This window comes from Phocoena sinus, chromosome 9 (genome assembly GCF_008692025.1).
Source record: "Phocoena sinus isolate mPhoSin1 chromosome 9, mPhoSin1.pri, whole genome shotgun sequence".
Lineage (NCBI taxonomy): Eukaryota > Metazoa > Chordata > Mammalia > Artiodactyla > Phocoenidae > Phocoena > Phocoena sinus.
In genome coordinates, this window is record NC_045771.1 from 61,950,766 (window position 1) to 61,975,720 (window position 24,955).

Genomic DNA, 24,955 nt, shown 5'->3' on the forward strand with positions numbered 1-24,955 from the left:
CTGAGAAAGAACAGCCAGAGAGTCAAGAGGAAAATACTGAGGAGAAAGGGTGTTGGGAAAGCTAAGAGAAAAGTGTTTCAGTAAGAATTAGACCCATTCTTGTGTAGTTGGAGTAAGCTTATATTACCTTTATAATTATATATGTATGTACATCTATATTTTTTTCCCTAAAAAATACCTTTTTAATGTATTGGTGGGGCTGCCCGGAGCATGTCGGGAGCGGGCACCGAGGTCCAAGCCGCAGGACCCTAGCGAAGGACGTGCGGAGGTCGCTGGGCCCCACCGGGCGGCCCTAGCTGCCGCCATGGGCATCACATTTTTAGACGTTATCAAACCTTTCTGTGCAGTTCTACCAGAAATTCAGAAACCTGAAAGGAAAATCCAGTTTAGAGAGAGAAGGTACTATGGACTGCTATAACTCTTTTCATCTTCTTAGTATGTTGTCAGATACCACTATTTGGAATCATGTCATCAGATTCTGCAGATCCTTTCTACTGGATGAGAGTTATTTTTGCTTTCAACAGAGGAACTTTAATGGAATTGGGTATCTCCCCAGTTGTAACATCTGGTTTGATTATGCAGTCGTCAGCTGAAGCCAAAATCATTGAAGTTGGAGATATACCCAAAGACAGAGCCCTATTCAGTGGAGCCCCAAAACTATCTGGTATGATCATTACGATTGGGCAAGCCATTGTGTATGTCATGACGGACCTGTATGGGGATCCCGCTGAAATGGGTGCTGGAATCTGTCTCCTTGTCATCATTCAGTTGTTTGTTGCTGGTTTGATTGTGCTGCTGTTAGATGAGCTGCTACAGAAGGGTTACGACCTGGGGTCTGGAATTTCACTCTTTATTGCCACCAACATGTGTGAAACCATTGTCTGGAAGGCCTTTAGTCCCACTACCATTAACAGTGGCAGAGGTACTGAGTTTGAGGGTGCAGTCATAGCTGTCTTTCATTTACTGGCCACCAGGACAGACACAGGTCAAGCTCTAAGGGAGGCTTTCAGTCATCAGAATTTACCCAATCTCATGAACCTCATTGCTACAGTTTTCGTGTTTGCTGTTATATATTTTCAGGGATTTCATGTGGATCTGCCCATTAAGTCGGCCCAGTACTGAGGGCAGTACAGCAGCTACCCCAAGCTCTTCTACACCTCCAACATCCCCATCATCCAACCTGTATGTTATTTCCCAGATGCTGTCAGTTCGATTTTTAGTAAATTTACCAGGCAACTTTTTAGTAAATTTACCAGGACCGTGGGCTGATGTCAGTTGGGGAGGACCTGCTTGTTCTTACCCAGTGGGGGGCCTTTGTTACTACCTTTCTCCTCCTGAGTCCATGGGCACCATATTTGAGGATCCTGTCCATGTGGTTGTTTATAGCATCTTCCTGTTGGGATCATGTGCATTCTTGTCTAAGATGTGGATAGTGGTGTCTTGTTCCTCAGCCAAAGATGTAGCTGAACAGCTTAAAGAACAGCAAATCGTAATGAGAGGCCACAGGGATACATCTGTGGTTCATGAGCTTAATAGGTGCATCCCCATAGCAGCTGTGTTCGGCAACTTGTGCATCGGCGCCCTGTCCGTGTTGGCTGACTTCCTCGGGGCCATCGGCTCAGACACTGGAATTCTGCTTGCAGTCACTATTATTTATCAGTATTTTGAAGTATTTGTTAAAGAACAGGCTGAAGTTGGTGGGATGGGTGCTTTGTTTTTCTAATGTTCCAGTATTTCTTTTTGTGTGTGTGAAAGGGAAAATATTTTGACACACTGTTTTTGTCAGATAATGCTGGCTCCCCTTTTCTCCTCTCACAGTTTGTTTTCAATTGCTGACCGTCTCATTCCTGAAATGGGCACGGAGCTAAGCCTGTGTTCAGCATTACTACCAGCTGCCTTAACACTGAAGTTTACATTATTCATTAAAAAACCTACATGCAGTGTTGCCTGTGATGCTGGAAACCAATGCACCTGCCTTGCCATGTTCAGTTGTGATGGTGAGATGGTGACGTGGATCAGTTTTGCACACAACATTCAAGACCCTCAATATTTCTCCCACTTGTTTAAAAATAAATGTAATTCAGATTGCCCAAAAAAAAGAAATGTATTGGTATCCAAAAAGCAAACCTCACTGTAACTTATAAATGAAATTAACCAGTGAGATGACCTTGGATGAGCTCTCTTTTGGAGCAATTTTTTTAAATGTACACCTATAAAAGACATGTTCAAATGCAGGTACAGGATACATACAGAGTGGGAAATATACAACATGCAGAATCCAAGTAGAAATTGTTTTTATAAAATTAGCATCCTGTTTTCCATGTATTATTACATGCCTCTGCTGGTTGGATTAATAGGACTTTAAGAAATATAAATGTTAAGGTTGAGTTTAATTTAGTTTTGATTTCTTGTTTGTTCTGATGTGTCAAATTTGGAAAAGTAGGGATCGCTCTGCCTAAGTATGATTTCCCCTTCATAGCTGGGTAATATAGCTTTACCAGTCAGACTTCAGGAATATGTCTGGTATTCCCCGAGCCTTTTTACAGTTGCAACAGCTGATGCTACTGAATTATTTTAGCAAATGATAGACTGTTTACTTGTAGAAGAAAGAATGGTGTAATGGAAAGAGCATGGACTTGGATTCAATTCTAGTTCGAATTCTTACTCCTGCACATTTGCACAGCCTACTTAATCTCTTCATCCTTAGTTTTCTCATGTATGAAGTGGCTATACATAATGAATACCTACTGCACAAAATTTTTGCGAGGACTAAATGAAATCAAGTATGTAAAATGCAGAAGAAAATGTCTTTCACAAAGTGTGCACTTAATAAATGTATTGGGTTTTTTTTGTTAAGTTTATAAAAAATATGGTTTCTGGAGTCTCCTGGCCCTTGCATCCAGTGTGCATCAGTCATTATTTTTCTCATCTAAAAAGATTAACATTTATTTTTCATCACAGAAAATGAGATTTTCACCATATATAATATTATTTATGTTTATAAATATAAAAGAATTTAAAAATCAAGGCATAGCTCATATCAGTATTTGTTACTCTGTTTCTCAAGATGCCTTTTCTAAGTGACAACTTCTTAGAGGATTAATTCTTTTAATTAATGAGCCTAACATTTAGAACCAAAATTTTTAGGTAAAGTGATTTTCAGGATTGTCAAGTGAAAAGAATGTAAGTATGAGTAATCACAGATTTGAAATTCTGTATTCATTTATCTGAAATAAGCTTGATTGACGACAGAGTTACTATTGTTTGATGCTTTAATTTTTTTCATCTCCGATATTGATGTTTTATTTCATATAAAACGGCACTATGGTAGAACATTTGCTCTTCTTTCTGTCGTAATAGACTTGCTTTAAACTAAACCCATCAAAGTGCTGTACATTCAAATGCAATCACGTTAAAGTAATAATTCTCAGTGTATTTGAAAAGACTTGCACAGAAATATTTATTGTAAAGCACATGGCTTTTACAGTGCGTGCACTAGGCTGTTTTTGCTTGGTCTGTATTTATGTCTGTGTATCTACATTCCTGTTGAAATCTGAAAGAGGTGCTGTATATTTAAGTATTCAGTTTAGTCACATCAATGTGCATTTCTGTTTAAGTATCTGTGTAGAATTGGATTAGAAGCAACACAATCAGATTTGGCTGGTGAGTCAAAATGAAATGTATATAAGTTCACTTTTTTACAAATAAGTTGCTCTGAAATCAAAGTAGGAGAATAAATGTAGTGTGAAATGTTACGCAAAATACAGGCACAGCATAATTAGCAAAGGTTAGTAGAAATGCTATTTGTTAAAACCTGAAGTGTAACAGTCAATTTCCTCACTACAGGAAATAGCAAAGCAGTTAACAAACATCATCTGTCAAAAACAGTGTTAAGGCAGGTTAAGAACCACAAATATACGAAGTTTATAAGTTGTAAAACTGAAAAGGGAATGCATTTGATTTTAATATCTTTTACAATTTTTTAAAATGTTATACTGATTGATTTATTCAATAAAATTTCCAAAATCATGTTAATACTTCCTTTATCTATGGGCTGAGAAAATATTTTAGATGTGGGATTTTCCTAGTTTGGACAAAGTGCCTCTACTGAAGGAAGAATCTACTCATAATTAAAACTGGGGAAAGAAAGTTATTTTTTTCCATTCTGCACTTTCTTAAAATTATTGTGGTAAAATATATATAACATAAAATTTTCCATTTTAACCATTTTAAATGTACAATTTAGTGGTATTAATTACATTTACAATGTTGTGAAACCATCACCACTGTCTATTTCCAAAACTCTTTCATCACCCTAAACAGAAACTATATTTTTTAATAAAGTCTTTATTGAGATAGAATTCATATACTATAACATTAACTTACTTAAAGTGTACAATTCAATGGCTTTTAACATATTCACAGAGTAGAGCACTCGTTGTGTAGTTTTACAGGCAACTCTAGAACCTTTTCATCACTTCAGAAAGAAACTCTGTACCCAGTAGCAGTTACTTTTCATTTTCCCCAAACTTTCTGCCTCTATAGATTTCCATTTTCTGGACATTTCACATAGTGAAATCATACAATATATTTGATCTTTTCTGACTGGCTTATTTCACTTCTTTTGTGGCTGGGTCCTTTACTTCTTTTACTTTTCAAGGTTCATCCACGTTGGAACATGTATTATTATTCCATTCTTTTTTATTGCTGAATAATATTCCACTGTATGGCTATACCATATTTTGTTTATTCATTCATCACTTAATAGACATTCAGATTATATCTACTTTTTGGCTAATATTAATAATGCTGCTGTGAATATTTGTGTACAGGTTTTTGAGTATATATATTTTCATTTCTCTTAGGTATATACCAAGGAGTGGAATTGCTGAGTCATATGGTAACTCTATGTTTAATTATTTGAAAAACTCCAGACTGTTCTGCAAAGGGACTGGCCCATTTTACAGTCCTAAGTGCAGTGTGTGCAAGTTCCAATTTCTCAATATCCTGGCCAATACTAATTGTTACTGTCTGTCTGTCTGTTTTTTCTTGTTTAATTGATTTTTATTGGAGTATACTTGCTTTACAGTGTAGTGTTAGTTTCTGCTGTACAGCAAAGTGAATCAGCTATACATATGCATATACCCCCTCTTTTTTGGATTTCCTTCCCATTTAGGTCACCACAGAGCATCGAGTAGGGTTCCCTGTACTATACAATAGGTTCTCAGTAGTTATCTATTTTATACATAATAGTGTATATATATGTCAATCACAATCTCCCAATTCATCCTGTCCCCCCTTCTCCCCCTGTTATCCATACGTCCATTCTCTATGTCTGTGTGTCTATTTCTGCTTTGCAAATAAGTTCATCTGTATCATTTTTCTAGATTCTACATATAAGCAATGTATACGATATTTGTTTTCCTCTTTCTGACTTACTTCACTCTGTATGACAGCCTCTAGGTCCATCCGCATCTCTACAAATGACCCAATTTTGTTCCTTTATATGGCTGAGTAATATTCTATTGTATATATGTACCACATCTTCTTTACGCATTCTTCTGTTGATGGACATTTAGGTTGCTTCCATGCCCTGGCGATTGCAAATAGTGCTGCAGTGAACATTGGGGTGCATGTATCTTTTTGAATTATGGTTTTCTCCAGGTATATGCCCAGGAGTGGAATTGCTGGATCATATGGTAGTTTTGTTTTTAGTTTAGTTTTTTTTTTTTTTTTTTTTTTTTTTTTTTTTGTGGTGCACGGGCCTCTCACTGTTGTGGCCTCTCCCGTTGCGGAGCACAGGCTCCGGACGCACAGGCTCAGCGGCCATGGCTCACTGGCCCAACCGCTCTGTGGCATGTGGGATCTTCCCGGACCGGGGCACGAACCCGTGTCCCCTGCACCGGCAGGCGGATTCTCAACCACTGCGCCACCAGGGAAGCCCGTTTTTAGTTTTTTAAGGAGCCTCCATACTGTTCTCCATAGTGGCTGTATCAATTTACATTCCCACCAACAGTTGTAGGAGGGTTCCCTTTTCTCCACACCCTCTCCAGCATTTATTGTTCATAGATTTTTTGATGGTGACCATTCTGACTGGTGTGAAGTGATACCTCACTGTAATTTTGTTTTGCATTTCTCTAATAATTAGTGATGTTGAGTATCTTTTCATGTGTTTGTTGGCCATCTGTATGTCTTCTTTGGAGAAATGTTTATTTAGGTCTTCTGCCCATTTTTTGATTGGGTTGTTTGTTTCTTTTTTGATATTGAGCTGCATGAGCTGCTTGTATATTTTGGAGATTAATCCCTTGTCAGTTGCTTCATTTACAAATGTTTTCTCCCATTCTGAGGGTTGTCTTTTCATCTTGTTTATTGTTTCCTTTGCTGTGCAAAAGCTTTTAAGTTTAATTAGGTCCCATTTGTTTATTTTTGTTTTTATTTTCATTACTCTAGGAGGTGGGTCAAAAAAGATCTTGCCTGTCTGTCTTTTTGATTGTAGTCATCCTAGTGGATATGGTGTAGTATCTTATTATGGCTTTGATTTGCTTTTACCTGATGGCTAATGATTTGAGCATTTTTTCATGTGCTTTTTGGCCATTTGTATATTTTCATTGGACCAATGATTATTCAGATTTTTTCCTTATTTTTAACTTGGGTATTTATATTTTTAGTATTGAGTTATAAGAGTTCTTTATATATTCTAGATAAAAGTCTATCAGATATATGATTTGTAATTATTTTTTCCCATTCTGTAGGTTGTCTCATAAATCTTTCTTTTTGAGATTCTACTGCTTCTTCTTTCTGATTTGTAATTACATTGTGATGTTATTTTGAGAAATTCTGTTCTCCTTATGGGATGTACAGTGACAAACTGAGAAAGGTTATACTTTTATTACTCTGTGCCAAGAAAGTTCATTTTCTAATCCTGCACTCTGTGCTGTAGCATTCAGGAAGCATTTATTTTGGTCCCTGCTTATGTGCTGTACACTGGAACCAACCTCTGGGGGTATAAGGTGGAACTCATTCTTGGTAAGCCTACAGTCTAGTGGACAGGTCAGAAAAAGTTACGTTGTCAGGAAAAGCACTGTATCTTTACAAAGCAAGGAGAGTTTATTTTATTAGATTTATGATGTAAACTTACAAGTAGTGGAAGGAGACTTGAAAATCACTGAGTCTGTTTTACTTAATGATGTGTAAAACTAGTCTAGTGCAGTGATTTCCAACAAACGGTCTGTTTCCCCACATTTTCCACTGCCCCTCATCAGAGCTCCTGCTCAGTCTCTCTGAGCCCTGGAAGCTGATCATGCGGGCACATTATTTTTGTCATTTCCCAGGCTGTTATTCTCTCCTCTTACTCAAGTCTTATCTAGAATCCAAGGCCTGCCTTAAGGCCCCTCAGGACTGGTACGTTTATGATAACTGATGATCATTTCTTTCTCTGATTAGTATAGTACTTTCGAACTTTGTGTCTTAACTAATAGTCTCATGTTTGAATGCTTAGTTGCCCTCATAGCTTAATTGTACCATAGAGTTCAGACCATTTATTTCTTTGGGACACTACTCATGGAACCGGTTGGAATAAACATGATAAAAGCAAGAGTTTCTGTTCTAACTTGGTAAAATCATTTGGAAAAGTGATGGAGGGAAACATTCTCTGGGCAAAATCAGATAGCAATGAGTTAACATATGCATTAGTTGACATAGTTAATTAAACAAGCTGTTATGTTGAGTTGAAGGCAAGGAAAATATACAGTCAGTTATATTTGAGGCTATTTAGCATGTTTCTTTTTTCTACCCCCAGATTTTTCATGGGATATGCAGTTTTAGTAGGTTAACTTGGAGCTCTCATACGTTTAAAGTTTTCCATTTCACACATGTTGTCTAAATACGTGCACATAGTTTTTGCTTTTGCTACCAGCCTAATAAAAGCCTCTTGTGAATGCTTATCACCTTGTAAAGTAGTTACCAGAGCTACAGTAAAATTTGCCTGCAAGTGAAAAGGCTTTGACTTCCCTAGAGGGAGAATAAAAAACATATGAGACAAATAGCAGCAACTGAAATTATCTGGTGTAGAAAGTGGCAGAATGCCAACCAAATGCTCTGTCCCTAAAATGTTTTAAATTTTTATCTCAGCTCACTAAAAAGACCACCTTGTTTAAAGAACTTCAAACACAAACTTGGAAATGTCTCATTATTTTGGTACAGTTTACACAAACAATCCCCTTTTTTTTATTGCTATCTTCAGGGATTAAGGTCCTGTAGATTTAAAAGAATTTTTTTAAGATGTTTATATCCCTTCTTAAAAATGGAGTGTTTGTATATGTGTGTGTTGTGTGTGTAACTTGTTACTGAAAGTTATTGCCATGTTTTTGATACTTCATATATCTAATTAGAAATGGTGTTGATTGCTCAGTAGGCAAAGTGGCCTTCAAGTGCATGGTGAGAAATAGTAATGAGATACCTTCACTAGCCCGTAGGCCATGAGGACTCTTCCTAAATAATAGAGATGCAAGGGGTTGATAAATCCTGCTATTGTTTTGGAGTTGCCTTGGGAGGATATTATGTAGTGATGTTTTGATGTCTGTCCTAGGGCAGAGGACAACTCTAGCCTTGCTTTGCTCAGAAGTATTGATAATCGTTTTGAAGTTATCATTTAGAAAAGTCACTCACCCTTTTTCCTTTATAACTCTTAAAATTCTTAGAAAAGTCCTAGTCCTAGAAAGCCCAGTTATTGTTTAATACATTTTATTTAATTAATAATCACTCTTATTTTTTTCTACAATTATTAATACTGTTCCATTTGTTGAATACTTTGTCTTATAGAGCATTTCATACATGCTACTTTATTTGATCCTTTCAGAAATCCCTAGAACAAGGCAGAGCAAATGCCTTTTTCCTGGTTTATGGATGAGGAAAACTGAGGCTCAAAAATATCCAGTGACTTGGAAAGGTCACCAGGTAGTAGTAGATCATGGGGTTTTTTCCACGGCTCTACAGTGTTACTCAGAAAGCATCAAATCTTGGGTTATTGTGATACTTAGCAATTATGAAATATATTTTTGCTCAGAAATAAAAAAATTCCTTTAACCAATTGAAACTGCCAGAAAGGCTGCCAGGGTAGTAACTCAAAACAGAGTGGAGACCGAAGGTTTTGGTCCTTTCATGTGAAGCGCTGAGCCCACTAGGTCAAGGTTTTGAGAAATGGGAAATCTTCATTGTCGCTTCCTGAGTTTCTCTCTGAAACTGTTTCTCTCTATAACTGAAAATTCGGCTGTCATTATTTTCAGCTTAACAGGTAATTTTCCTTGAAGGAAAAGGAAAGTTTGCTGTGTTCTTGGAAGAAAGTACAGAAATTAAATCTGAATCATTAAATTATTAGAGAATGTGCTGTTTCTGGGCCCAAAAATAGGAAAACAAAGTATAATCATCTAATAAGTCATTATATGTTTTATTGTATGCATTATGTTTTATTTTATATATAAAATTAAATATTTTATTTTATTTATGTTTTATTATATACTTTTTTATGTCATAAGGTGAAACCAAATTCTGTTCCATGGATTAGAACATAATATAAATTCAGTACCTATTTGTAAAATACAGATTTATAGAAATATTATGGAACTAATGATGACATTTTGATATTGCTGCTGCTACAGAACTAGATGACCAGTCCCAGAATTGCAATATGATTTCATCACTCAATCTCGTTAGAGCTGCTGTAAATTTTTTTAAAGGGAGCAGGTGAGATAGGACTTATCTTTGCCTTGGATTTATATTTATAGCAAAGTAATCAGCATTGTGCTGTGGCGGTATATTAATAATACGATCATAATGCTGATGCACCTATTTACCAAAGTTTGTGAAATATATTTTACCTTTTCATAGCTGTTCAAATCCTATATATCATGTTGCTCTTCTGAAAATGGTAGTACATTTTAATATATGTTTAAGTTTTTAAAATTATTTTTAAAATTAAAAATTTAGGGAGAAGAATTATAATATTTATTAGTACAATAATACTTTGGGATTTAGCTCTGTCAGCCTAGAACCAGGCATGGCCATCAATGAATCTAACATCCAACTTCCTACACTCCAGATACCCCTTTGCATCCCATTTTATCGCTGTGCTAGAGATGTCCCATCATACGAGATTTTCCTCCATCCTTGGCTCCTCTTAAGTCAGTGTGATTACATTAATTTCTATGTTTGCTTTTTTTTATTTGTTTTTCAAAAATTTCCCTTGCTAGCGCTTCTGAAAGTTCTAGCCTATAGCCTTTCCATTCTTGGTGTTGGTATTTTATAATAGATTTGAAGAAAAATTGCGTGGGATTCCAAGGAAAATATCTATCAATTACCTTTTTTTTGAAGTTAAAATGAATGCTGTAACAATTCCACAATAAATACAGTGAGATTTAATGTGTTAAATGAATTTAAATTGTTTTGACAATTTTTCTTGAAGGACTCTTTTCTGAGTTTTTATAATCTCACTTAAGTAAGAATATAAGGTGGTTTAATTACTTTCTAGCAGCATACACTCTAACAGCCAACATTCCAGGTTAAAGCTATGTGTCTTCTTTGGGTTTGAACTGTTTCCATTTAATCCAAGGGAAAATATTTGAGGGACATTAGTTGATGCATTTTCCAGAAATGGAAGTCGGTAAGTATTTTCTTCATAGCTTATAGAATATTTAGCAATTCGAGCCTTTAATATTTAATTTTGTAACATTCTCAGTACTGGCAGCAAAGGCTTCCTCCAGAAATAGTGAGAAATGATATGAATTCCCTTCTTGGTATGTTTAGGAGGGCAAGTCATAAATCTTTAGCCTCATATTTTTCTAAAATAAAACCAGGCGTATATCTGCTCTGATCTAATATGCAGATGTAATGAAAATATTCACAGAGTAGTATATGTTAAGATTTTGAAAGTTCTCACAAAAGGTGGCATAAACTGAAACTGTTATTATGCAGAAATCTAAGCTGTAATTATTCTTTTCTGTGATAGTTTATCTAAGTTCTGTAAAAACTTTAATAACGTTAAGTACTAATGAAAGGACCTTGTGTGTCACATTTGCATTCATAAATATCCATGAAGGATCTCTTTCACCGATGTTATTCAATCTTAGTCCAGGACAAGGTCAGACATTGATTATGTTTGACAGTTTTAACAAAAGTGAATAGGGAAGATAGATTTTCTTAATTATATTGCTAGAATGGTGAGGGGCAACGATCTTTAATATGTAGTATAATATAGAAAGAGGAATGTTAATGGAGTAGAATAATGGTCAATTACAACAATAATAATAACTACTATTTAATGAGCATCTGCTAGATGCTGGGCCACATAATAGCTCTTTATGTGTGTTTTATATAATGGGATTTTAGAAAATATCTTAAGAAGTTCAGACAGCGTTATACCCATTTGCCCAAATACGGAAAATGAAGTTCCAAGAAATTAAATGATGTGCCTAAAGCTTCCCAGCTAGAGTCCATTTCACATACATCAGACTCTACTAGCCCAAGCTGCTTGTCAATGTTTGATTACCTGTGATCAGAGATAAAGGATTGTTAATGTACAAGTTGTTTATTTGGCTCAGAATTGTGTTTGTGCTTTTAAACTTGAATTAACTGTCCTTGGCAGTTTGGAATTTACAACATGATGGGAGATAGTAAAACACTCAAATTAGTGTGCATATCTTGATTTTAGCTTCTCCGATCACTCTCATTTCATATTACATGTGATTCATATTTTTCTCATATTTAACAAACACATATGCAGCCCGAGTGTGTACCAGGCGCTGCTCTCAGTATTTATGAACACGAATTCATTTAATGCTCACAGCATCTCTATGGGGTATTATTTTATCCCTGTTTTACCTATGAGATAACTGAGGCACAGAGAAGTTAAGTGACTTGCTCAAAACCATGGGTAGAAAGTGGCTGAGCTGGGATTTGAACCCAGTCAGTTTGGCTCTTAAGAGTTCGTGTTCTTAACTATGTGTATTTTTCAGATTTGACAGAATTTGGTGAAAGCCATAACTAAAACCTATTGCTGGACTTCCAAGAGTTAGAGGGTAAATGGAGATAGTAAATAGTGTCAATAAAATATTTAAGAAGTAATGACCCCCAATAAGAGCTTGGGATTCTCTATGTTAAAAATAAAAGATGAATTGTAAAGAGAAACTGAAAACAGCTTTAATTGTGGAAGAAGCCAGTTTTGACTGCTACTTTATAGATTGTTCAATGTTGCGCAGGCTTCCTTTTGTGTACATAGCTGAGCAGTGTGAATATAATGTCCTCATTGCTGTTTCCTATGTTGTACCACTAGTTACATTACTTCCACTAATGAAGTATGGAGCTCTGTGATGACTATTGCCCACCCCAACTATATGTGTCGTGGCTTTAGCCCATATAAATGAGTTTTAAAAAAATGGATCTATGGGGCAACTGAGACTTTCAGAGTTGTTACATTAAGATAGGGCTAACATTCCCCGAGCTTTAGAGAGAGAGAGGCTGGATGCATCAATCAAAACAATGGATTGCTGGAACTGAAACTGAAGAAGTTTCTGAAAAACAGTCAGAAATTTTTGGTTAAGATTTCAACTTGTATGAACCTCAACTAGGGCAAAAACTGAGATGAAGCAATTTTAGCTGTGTCAAGTAGGAAGGAAGGTTAGAGTTTGCTGCTCTAAGACCTCCTGGAAGTATACTTCAGCCTGAAATTGAATATTCACTGTGGAGGTGGAGGGACAGGTGGGGCGAAACGCCGAACTCCTTAAGCTAAGGAAGGACCTTTGGCTTAAACTGGGTCTTCTGACTCCTCTGTTTACCTGTAATCAGAGGCAAGTTTACCAGAAGCTGATTGACTGGGATTTAGGTTTCAGGGCCCCTTCCTTGCACAGGCCCCCCTCCAAGGCCCTGGGAAGATCTCTAGCTGTGTATTCACAGGGCCATATGGTCTTGCAAAATTTGAAAAATTTTAAGATATTTAAAACACAATTAGTTAAGACTGCTGTCCCTTTTCTGCCCTGACCCTCCTTCCATCACATTTCTTCACATCTTAGATTGCTCTGGAGTGATCACAGGCATTTTTTTGGATCTGGCTTAAAGGGAAGTTGAGCTGGGAATATACGACTTTAACTGCAGTTTAAAAGATGTTTCAGGAGTGTTTCAATAAGACAACTGAGAAATTACAGATTCCCAATTCAAACATATATGAAGGGTTACTTCTTTTTTTTTTTTTTACCACTACCTTTATTTATTAAAGAACTGAGAAAATTCAGATAATGGAACATAAAACTAAAGCAATAAAAATGGTGAAATAAATAGAAACTATTCTGATGACCAAAAGTATATTGTAAAAAAAAATTCAGATTATCCCCAAAGCAGTAATTCATTTGAGAAGAAGAAATTCCAAATAGAATAAATAGGCTTGATGATTGTTTGAAGATCTAGTTAACAAAGAGAGATGAATGATAGGAATACATCGGGAAAAGAGTTATGTTTCTTGCTGATTTGTCCACAATATGGAGAAAGTTAACAAAAACCTTCATAATATGTGTCTGCAATCAGCTTTATAGTTAATGAGTGCCTGCAATTTGAAGAATACTTGGGATTAGTTGCCACGGAAGAAACTGAAACACCCTGATGTTTTGCAGCTCACATATGAAAGTAACTTTATAGAAGTTTTCCCAAATTTGACAATGATCCTAAAAATTGACTTGAGTTGTGAAGTTAAAGGAACCTTTCCTAGACATATATTTCTAAACAACTATGTTCCTGTACCACAATTAGAAGAAGCATTAAATTATTCTTTAATTTTATATGTGGAAAATTATAGTATAATATTGTCATTTGTCAAAATGTGGATAGCCAAAAATTTTAGGGAAAAAAAGGTATTATAGAGGTTTGCCAGATGATTAATTAATAAAAATAGGATGATATTTTTCTGGGTTTTGTGATGTTTGTGGTATTTTCAGGTGTTTAAAATTTGTAAATTTTTATCACTTCTAAATGCATTTTCACTTTCTTATGAAATTTTGTATTCATAATTTTGTATTCGTCAAAAGGGCTTTAAAAATTGTATAAGCTTCAGATCCCTTACAACTTGCATCTGCCCCTGCCTTTTTAATTTGAAAAAAAAAAAAAAAAAAGTTTATTTTGTGGCAGAAGGCATAAAGTTGAGAAGTAAAAGGTCCATCCCTTGCCCTCAGTTCTAAGCCCCAGAAACAGGTTTAACCTTTCCTATATGTTTTCTACAGTTGTTAGATCTGCTTTGTCCAATAACGTAGACTCTAGCCACATGTGGCTATGGAACCCTTGAAATGTGGCTAAGTACTGAATTTTTAATTTCATTTAAATTTTGCTTAATTCCATTTAATTTCAGTGAACTTAAGTCTGAAATGAATACCCAAAATATTTATTAGAAAAGTTTTAAGTATGTTTAGAACAATTTGGGTATGAAAATACTTCGGCTTTAAATTTTGAGAAATCTGGTGCATGTGTATGCTTGTTTCCACAAAGAGGATCATACTCTGCGTATACTGTTCTGCGTCTTAGCTTTTAACTATATGTTTTGCACATCTTTCCTTAGCAACTTACAAATTTATCTCATTCATTTATTAGCAGCATAATATTCTATTCTATTTGTACAACCTTTTTTCACACAGTTGCTGGAGTGATTTTTTTTTTTTTTTTAGTATAAGTGAGATTGGGTCATTCCTGTGTTCAAAACCCTCCACCGGCTTTAAATCTATCTCAAAATAAAATCGCTTATCTTTAGTCTGTGCCTAAGGCCTAATTTGACCTATTCCCTCACTGCTTTTCTGCTCACTTCCGGGTAGGATAAGCATCTATGCATCGGTAAAGTGGGGATTAAACACAGGTACTTCTTACTTTTAAAAACCTCTGTCAGAAATATCACTAGTAAAGTGAAATCTCTCCACTTACAAAATTGAGCTTCTCACTTATCTGACCACCACCAACTCCTTTTAAAGCAAAGAAGTCCTGTTTTCCTTCACCAGTAGTGCTCATTAAAGTAAAAGAAACCTTGTTAACCAAAGTAAAAAAATGTTGTAGGCTCCCTCTAATCAAGAGCACATTTAAAGGAGGAAATGGTGGGATGGCAGATAGCTGACGTACACTGTGTCTTAAGAATTTGGTGCTTCTTTATTGCTAGATTAAATTTCAGAATTTGGAGTCTAAATTTTCCCTTTCACATCTGGTGGCACTTTTTTTTAATCAGTGTGCAAAAAGGAGAAAAATCTGTCTGCCTCGTCTCATGCCTGTCACTACAGTCCAGCCTATGCCAGCCTTAAGGAAAAGCCTTTTGCATTGGCAAGGAGACTCCAAGATGGTTTCCAAGCATATGAAAAGTAAAGGAAGAGTTTTACAGAAAAATATAAGAATTTTTTTAAACTGGAATGGTATAAAGTAAAAAAACAATTTAATTAAACAATGAAATGTGAAAACTTGCTGGCCCAGTGTGTACATAATGTTAGTGTGCCAGTGCTGCTAGTGTAAGGCAGACTCCTGTGATCTATTTAAGCATGTAAACTTTTCGAGGATTTATGATTACTGACAGCTAAAGGGATTATAATGCATGGTATGGTGATAGTTGTAAACACATGGACTGGCACACGTTTATCACTGATAAATGTGTTTTGTGGACAAAATGAATAAACGAGGTTACCATGCTGCTTTCAGTAAGTAGTGTTTGTTAGGGCATTGTGCCCTGAGAGCATAGGGCTAGAGAAATCAGGGGTGAATTAAACAAAAAGAAAGGAATATGAAGTGATGGCAGAGAAGCAGTAAACTCTAAAACTGAGGATACCCTGAAGTAGGTCCCTAAAGGGCAAAGACGATTATTGAGAAACGAAAAGATAGCCTTTTGTGCCTGAGACTAGGCAAGTAACGACCCCAGTTTGGCATTGTCAAAACTTTTTAGAGTAAGGCTTGAATGAAATCAGGAATGAGGACAGGTGGTGGATTGCCTTCTCAGAGAAGTTGAAAATTGAAGTGGAAGTGTATCTGACCTGAGTATCACTTGAGACTGTTTATGAAGAAAGTGACAGAAAATCGGACTATTCCTGGCTTGTAAATAAAATGGGCGTCAATTGGCTCTTCTACGCAGACAGTGCATGAGTCAGGCCGACTTTAGGCATGCCCTGATTCAGGTTCTGAAGAAGGCCCAGAATCTTTGGCTTTACATTTACCCCCTGTGTGTAGGCCTGGTCTTCAGACTAGCTGCCCCCCTCTGGTGGCAGGATGGCCACAGCAGCCCCAGGCCTGTTCTTTGATGTATGTGTTGGTCACCATTGTCTCCACACTGGGGGTTGCCTTTCCCACTCTTCAGGGTGTCTTTTAATAAGCAAGTTTTTAATTTTAATGTTGAATTGATCAATCTTTTCCCCTTTCGGTTAGTACTTTATGGGTCTGTACAGGTAATCTTTGCCTACCTCAAGTTCAAGACAATATTCCCTTATGTTATCTTTTAGTCAGTACTGTTTTACCAATCATGTATAGAGTAATAGTCTGCTCAGAATTTCTTTAAAGTTTCTGAATCATTCTACTCTGTGACCAGGGTTGAGGATCGCTGGCCTAGATGGTGCTGAGAGTCTTCCCGAGATTCCTGGATGTTGCCACAGCGTGGGGCACCTGCTCACCCCAGAAGAGATGAGCAGTTTGGTAGAACACCTGTGTTGATCTATTTTGTGGCAAACTAATATGCATAAAAGCTTTTCATTTTAAATGAATAGGATTTTGCCTTTTTTTGAGAGATGAGTTACTACTTTTATTAAGAGGTGAGTGATGTGAATGTGTTAGTGGTTAGTAAATAGAGAAAAATCAATTATATGTTCAGGGTGTCATCTTGGATTCTGAGATCTTGAGACACTTCAACTTCAGGACTCCTTGAGCCTTTATTTTTGACATCGTTGCACATATAAGGTATCCAAGATGTGAGAAAATAAAATTATTCCAGATGTTGCACCTTTTTCATTTTTTAGAATGTTTCCATCTAATCCTCTCCCCCAAAGAAAAATTCCCCTTGGAATTGCTTCTGTTATTATTTGTATTCGTTTTTAAACGTTGACAACCATGTGGACATAGTACAGGTGGTTTTGTAAGAGAGTGAGCTATAAAGTTCTTTGTGCCGTGCTATAGAAGAGGAAATACTTAAAAATTACCAAAGCAAAGCTGCTTTAAAAGCAATTGAACATGTTTTGGAGCCAGATGTAAGTTAGGTAACTTTTTTTTTGAAGATGAGTTAACAGATATTTGGTAATTATAATTTTGGATAGACAGAAAGGCAGCAATATACTGATTACATGTCAGACTCTGGCTAGAATCCTCCCTCCACCACTTGCTAGCTATGTGGCCTTGGCAAGTGCTTTAACCTTTCTGAAATGAACATGATAGTCATTCCTACCTCATAGGGGCATTGTATGGATTAAATAGAAAATGCAGAGAATGCAGATAAGGCTCAAAGCTCTCAATGCCTGGTACATAGTAGGTGCTCACTAAATCGTGGTTATTCCCTTGGTTCTGCCTCCATCACCATTCCAGAGGCTGCAGCAGGATCTGTGTTGTGTTTCATCGTATCTCCTCATGATCCCTCACAGTGGGGGGATTGGGGAGGCGCACCCTAAAGTCAACATGCAAAAGTTGAGGGAAGGATCTGGAGTGTGATTTATTTTAAATTTTCTAAAAATGTGTTTACTTAGTTGGATTTTTTTGTTTGTTTTTGTTATGTTATTTTGAGAACCAGAGACTTCTTTGCTTCCTTGCTCTCACATAGCCTATGCCAATGGTCTTGAACCCCTCAACATCTGCCTAGTCTTTATGTATCTGCGTTTATGCTGAATTTTGGTAGTGCATATCTCAAAAGACAAAGTGTAAGAGATGTTTTTAATGCTTCTTATCTTGAAATTTTATTATATAATAATTAAGTTTCACGAAAGTTATGAAGTATAATATAATCATCCATGTGTCTAACACTAGCTTTTGAAATGAAACACTACAGATGGGTACCGCAGAAGCTGCCTGTGTACCCCTTCAGCCCCCATAGAAGTAGCCACTCATTCCCAAGTCATTTTCTTATACTTTTACCACATATGGTATATAATTCCAAACTATATATAGTATTGTTTTGCTTGTTTTAAAAGTTTATATAAGTACTGTTATTTTCTTTGTCTTCTGCTGCAATTTGCTTTTTCTAGTCAGTGCTGCATTTGTCAGATTCATCTGTGTTGATATTTGTAGTTGATATTTATCTGGTCCATTCGTTTTTACTACTGTATAGTATTTCTTTGCATGAAGATACCATAATTTATTTACCCCTTCTCCTGGTAGCAGGCATTTATACCCTGTCTCATAGACAGTGCTGCCATCAACAGTTCTGTACATGTTTTGCTTCACAGAACTTTGTACCTTTAGTTTAGTTTTGTTTGTTTTTATACAGGAGAGGAATTGTTTTTTTTTAGTCTAGTCACATTTTGTGGGCCTCAGTTTTTTCATTATAGTGGTAGTAAGATTGAACTACAGACAGTCCCTGACTTACGATGCTTCAACTTAACGATATTTCAACTTTACAATGGCATAATATGCATTCCGTAGAAACTGTCCTTTGAATATTGGATTTTGATCTTTTTCTGGTCTAGCAATATGCAGTATGATCACACAATCATGAGGGTAAACAACTGATACACTGACAACCATTCTGTACCCCTATAACCATTCTGTTTTTCACTTTCAGTATAGTCTTCAATAAATTACATAAGATATTCCACAGTTTATTATCAAATAGGATTTGTGTTAAATAATTTTACCCAACTGTAGGCTAATATAAGTGTTCTGAGCACATTTAAGGCAGGCTGGGCTAAGCTATGATGTTTGGTAGGTTAGGTGTATTAAATGCATTTACGACTTATGATAGTTTCTACTTAACCCCATTGTAAGTCAAGGAAGATCTATCTCTCTTTTATATCTTTTCTAGTTCAAAATTGCATTTTTATATAGGTTATTTAACTAGGTAGTGTGAATTACTGGATTTTGTTATCAGTATAATTTCACAGTCCCATTAGTGTATCTCTTCAAGTCATTCTGTAGGATGTGGATTTTACTTTTGCAAGGGAAGATCCCAGTTTGAACGTTTTTGAGGACAAAAATATTTGCACTAACCATATGACCCAGCAATCCCGCTACTGGGCACCTACCCAGGGAAAACTATAATTCAAAAAGACACATGCACCCCAATGTTCATTGCAGCACTATTTACAATAGCCAGGTCAGGGGTGCAACCTAAATGCCCATCGACAGACAAATGGGTAAAGAAGATGTGGTACATAGATACAGTGGAATATTAGTCATAAAAAGGAATGAAATTGGGTCATTTTAGAGACGTGGATGGACCTAGAGACTGTCATACAGAGTGAAGTAAGTCAGAAAGAGAAAAACAAATATCGTATATTAACGCATATATGTGGAATCTAGAAAAATGGTACAGATGAACCGGTTTGCAAGGCAGAAATAGAGACACAGGTGTAGGGAACAAACGTATGGACACCAAGTGGGGAAAGTGGTGTGTGTGTGTGTGTGTGTGTGTGTGTGATGAATTGGGAGATGGGGATTGACATGTATGCACTGATGTGTATAAAATGGATGACTTATAAGAACCTGCTGTATAAAAAAAAATAAATTAAAAAATATATATGCAATATTAGAAATGTTCATTAACTATAACGGCACAAGACACTAAATGTGTTTCCCCTTGATTTTGTTTCTCTTTCCTGGAATTTATAGTAACTACAAGTGCTACTAATTAGAATAAACACAATTATATACTGATACATACGTGAAGTAGGCTGTCTACTTATGCTGGATCAGCTTCGTCTGGCATCAGTCTGGACACAGAACTCTGTCCCTCTACTTTATTCTACAAGAGTTCCAGTCACATTGAGCATTTTGTGTCTGTTCTCTTTAAATTTGATTGAAATTTATAGGGTCCTAGCATTCTGTTGCTGCCTTTGCCTTTCTCTCTCTTTTGCTTCTTACATATTAAATGAAAACCTAATGTAAGAATGAATAGGAAAAGTACTGTAATGAAGAAGAACGTAGTAGAGAATCTGAAGCAGTGAGAGATTAAACCTGACTGAAAGACCTGGAAAGGATTCTTAGAAGAAGGGGAATTCAAGCTGGGCCTCAAAGGGTGAAGACGTTAAAGGTCTGTGACAAGGAGGAGGAATGGGGAGCCTCTGAACTAGGCCATCTCTTTGCCGATTACCAACACCAGAGCAGCCTCTAATATCACCACACAGAACAGAAGAAGCACTAAGCTCTGCCCAAATTTCTGGCCTACAAATATGTGAGGTGTAAAAAAAAATAGTCATTGTTTCAAGTCGTAAGTTTGGAGTAATTTGTTATGCACCAAGAGATAACAGAAATGCAAGCAAAGCCAAGGAGGGGAATGATTTTTTTTTTTTTTTTTTGATGCTTGCTAAAGACAATACTTAATCATCCAAAACCTCTCTCCCCAAAAATACAATACTTAGTGTAATTTAGAACTTCTAGCAGGAAGACTGAGTTTGGAGAGAATTCCAGGCAGAGGAAATGACCTGAACAAAGATAGCAAGGCAAGGAAGGACAGGATATATGTAAAGCAGACAGTAATTAGATGTGACTGAGAGTAGGATACCTCTTGGGGAGTAGGGTAAGACTAGACTAGAAAGGAAGATTAGGACATGGTTACCAAGGGCCTTGAATGTGAGGTTGAAGAGACTGTATGACATAGAGCCCCTGAAGACATTTTGGAAAGAGAAGTACTAGTGGGACTCTTTAGGAAATCCTTTCCAATATTTCTGTAATGGACTCAAATGTGGAGAAATTAGGGGATCCATTTGGAAGCTATTGCAAGATGTTATGTGAGTCTGATTTGTGAAGACTGGAAAATAGATGGAAAACATTTTGGGCTGGGCCACCATTAACCCACTCAGTGCATTCTGGGAATTAAAAGAGTGGCCCCTCTTCAAGACCTTTTACTTCCAACTGTTAGAAAATTGTTGTAATATATTTATTTAGTTAGAATAAGACACTTGACTGACGTCTACTGGGAATTGTTTTAAGTCTACACATCCATGATGTGAATGCTCCTCCCCCCAGATGTGACACTTTTGTGCAGTACACAACTTGTACAACTATACCTGTGACCATAATCATGTGGGTATGAGTGATAGGACTTGGTAACTGATTGTATTATTTCTCAGAGGGAAAAGGAAGAAACTTCAAGTCTGGCTGGCAGGGAAGTTGGTAATTACATTAATAGAACTGGAACCTATTCTTAGCAAGTATGTCCACAAAACAAAATTATTCTAAACATGAATAATTTAAGACATTAATAATTTTGTTCATTGATCCCAGTAGTTTGCATTTACTCAATAAGAATTTTGTTATCTTCTAGAGTTTCAGCTCTCCAAGCCTTTGTGACATCTGAGAACGTTGACCAATCCCTCTTCCCTTTTGGGTTCCATAAGCCCTTCTCTCCTATATCTTTTCCTTCTTCTCCGAGCATTGCTTTTTCTCAATCTCCTTTGAAGGCCCCCTTTTCTCAGGTTTTCATTCTTGTGCCTTTGCATACAGTGGGTGCACAATAAGTATTTGCTGAATTGAATCACATTGCCTTTGAAAGATCAGGTTCAGGTTGACCAGGAGACTGACTCATAGGCGCCAGGGACTAAGGGTGTGCCGGAATTCGGAAAGTAGAAACCTATCCTAAATACAGTTCCTTGTTTTAGGATCTGTTTTCCACACAATGGGTCACTCTTTATTGGGGAATTCCTGTACTGTTGATCTGTTCATCATTGTTTAGCAGTGGCATACCAGGAGAACAAATTATTTATACTGGCAGTGTCAATAAGGGTGTGTCTAACTCAGAAAATATTTTCAAATAAAATAATGAAGCTTCCCCAGCTTTTAGCTTGGGAAGAATGAAAAGTTACTTAAAAAAAAAAAACTCAACTCATATTCAAGTACATAAGAGTTAAATAAGACGACATTTAAATATTTTCATTTGCAATTACTTGCTAACGTTCTTACCACCACTGCCATCCCCTCCCACCACCCATTCACCTAGGTTTCTTTTGCTTTCATTTTTCATGGGGCTTGTGTATCAAGGCAAACCCAAGAACTCTGCTCTTCTGATACAACTTCACAAACATTTATTGTGTGGCTGCTTTGTGCAAAGTGTTATGGGAGACCTCATGAAAGATACAGAGGTTTCAGATTGCTTCTGCCCTGTAGGAGAGCTTGGCTTAATGGGAGAAGTAGACACATATGCAACTGCTCCAGGGCAGGTGATGACAAGGGTCATAATACAGTGCAGACAGAGCCAGGATTCCCTGTGTAAACATCACTGTAAGACTGAGCCACATACATGGACTTGCCATATTTCTTTTCTGAATTGCACGTTTGACTCTTAACCTTCCTGGGTTGGATTAGAAAGTGTTTTCTTCGAAGATTCTTGAGTCAAAAATGCACTATGATAATTAAGATTTAACAGAATTTAACTAAAAATGCATAGAGTAACATTAATTTTGCCAGACTTTTAAAATGTGTTTAAGTCGGCACTGTCAAAAGAAACTAGCGAAAACTAGAGTGATACTAAGTAAACAAGGATATAAAACAGGAGTTTTATGTTTACGTAAGCCCAGTATTTAGGAAATAAATATCCTGAAATTCCTTAGCCAAGTTATATTTTAAAATATGTTTTGAGCACAAGAAAAAAGTTATAAACAGCATAGAAGGAGAGGATAAATATAACTCTCATAAATATAATGAGGTAGTATTTAAAATATTGAATGGATCATTGCTATTTAATTAAGGTACCTTTTATTTAATTAAAACCAATGACATTTTTATAGTTATTGGAGAACCAAAGACATTTGAATTTTTTTTGAATTTTTAAAATTTAAATGCGTTTAAGACTTGCAATTTAAACAAAAAATGTTTGTTTCTTTTTAAATAATCATTGCCTCTCTATTAACTCAATCTCAAAAAAATGGATGGGTGAAATTAAACCACATATACATAATGTACAAAAACAAATGATACTAAAAATCATTTTAACTTTTGTTTTAAGCTAGTTGTAAAATTAAGTGATATGATTTGTATAGTAAGCAAACAATTCAGGTTTACTGATTTAATAACATGATGACTTGCAACTTTTACTTAAATTCATCCTTCTTACTAAGATGAAATGCAGCTTCTTCATAGAGGCATATTACCTAGTTTTCCTTTGCATTTTCATTAAAAATATAAAATCAGAAATGAATAGCATGTCAACCAATTTTACAGATGATAGTAAATTGGGAAGCATCTCAAATAGTAAAGTAAGAGAAGTATCACAAAGATACCTAAAAATGTTTAGAACTATCACAGGAAATAGATTCAGCCTAAGAAAATGCAAGCTAATGCATGTAAGAGCAAATAATCTGAAATAGATATTCAATGGGAGAAAATGCTTAGTAATGCTGAAAGGCAGCCGAGGTGGTATCAGACAGCAAAGTAGGTATGAGATTGCAATGGGATGTGGCAGGTACAAAGAGCTATTGCCATTTGGAGTCATCTTGCAAACTCATTACAATGAAGAAAGGAAGCAGAAAGCTCCTACAAATGACAAAGACTTCCCTGGCGGTCCAGTGGTTAAGATTCCTCACTTGCAATGCAGTGGGTGCAGGTTCAACCCCTGGTCGGGGAGCAAAGATCCCACATGCCATGTGGCATGGCAAAAAAACCAAAAAACAAAAAAAACATATTTGTCTTATACCAACCCAAGAGGATCCAAACAAGTAGCTGCCAATATTTTGAATAATTTGGAAAATAGAAATTATAGTGCTTAGAATAGGGAAGAATTGGCTTAATAAATAAGATTTTAAAAATAAAATTCCTTCTCTGTGGTTAAGTAATAAAACAGTATGAATTATATGATGGATATAAGCAACTTACTGGAAGACAGATTTGTTCAGATTAGACTGAGACCATGGATTCTGGGAATAATGTGAACACTTTTATAGGCAGTTCTCAACATCTAGGCCAATTGTGCAGATTGCAAAAGAGCATCTTAAGACAATGATGGGAGCTGGATCACTCGAGGTGAGTTTGGAGTTCATGAAGGACTCCACTAAGTAACAGTGCCAGAATTTATTGGAAACAGTGTGTTTTAACAGTGAGGTCATATTTCTACTGTTGTCTCTACTGGTCAGATTATTCTGCCTCATTGTTTGTGGTTCAGTGTTTATACTCTAGGACCATTCATATGTCTTTGCCAGGGTACCGTCTCCTTTCTCTTAGCACCGTTTTTGATCTTGGCTTTTAGAATTTCTTTGACTGGGTACCTTTTTTGTCTGCCACTGACCTTCTGTTTCTTTTGAAAGCACTTCCTTCCCTGTGTATACCTGCTGTCCTGTTTTAGCACTGATCATATTTGTATTTCAGCGGCCACTATCTACTACTGATGGCACCTCTTTGCTCTGACTCTGTCATTAATAAGGACACATCAAATCAAATGTTATCTTGGCTTCTCATACTCAAAATTATTGAAGCCCTGTTCCTAGCCATCTCTTCCCAAATCCAGCAAATATACAGCTTTCCACGTAGGCTGGTAAGGACAGCATCTCACTGATCAAAAAGCCTGAACTCTTTCTAACCCTCTCTCATATCCTACCTTCTCACCACTTTACTCTTTATGTATCTGTTCCTTTTCCTTCAATAACCAAATTCTTACTCTGGTTTTGAGATCTTTCTCTCAAAAGATTCCTTTTGTTTGTAGCATAATATTCCAGTGTTTAATAATAATGATATTTAATAAAATTATTGTCTCCCAAACTGTTGGTGACTTATAAAAAATTTCTAATTTAAATTAAATTTCTATATTTTGCTACTTATGTAAAATCATAGGAAAAGGAAA

The 24,955-nt window shown here is 36.2% G+C and overlaps 2 protein-coding genes across 4 annotated transcripts in view; both read left to right on the forward strand.

Annotated features, from left to right (window-relative positions):
• The window catches only part of UMAD1 (UBAP1-MVB12-associated (UMA) domain containing 1), a 253,280-nt gene that overhangs the window by 107,505 nt on the left and 120,820 nt on the right, over positions 1 to 24,955 (forward strand). The window lies entirely within an intron of this gene.
• On the forward strand, positions 305 to 1,723 carry LOC116759185 (protein transport protein Sec61 subunit alpha-like). Its single transcript, XM_032642594.1, is given in 3 exon segments — positions 305 to 377; positions 446 to 1,172; positions 1,174 to 1,723. Coding segments are annotated over 3 exon segments (1,350 nt in total).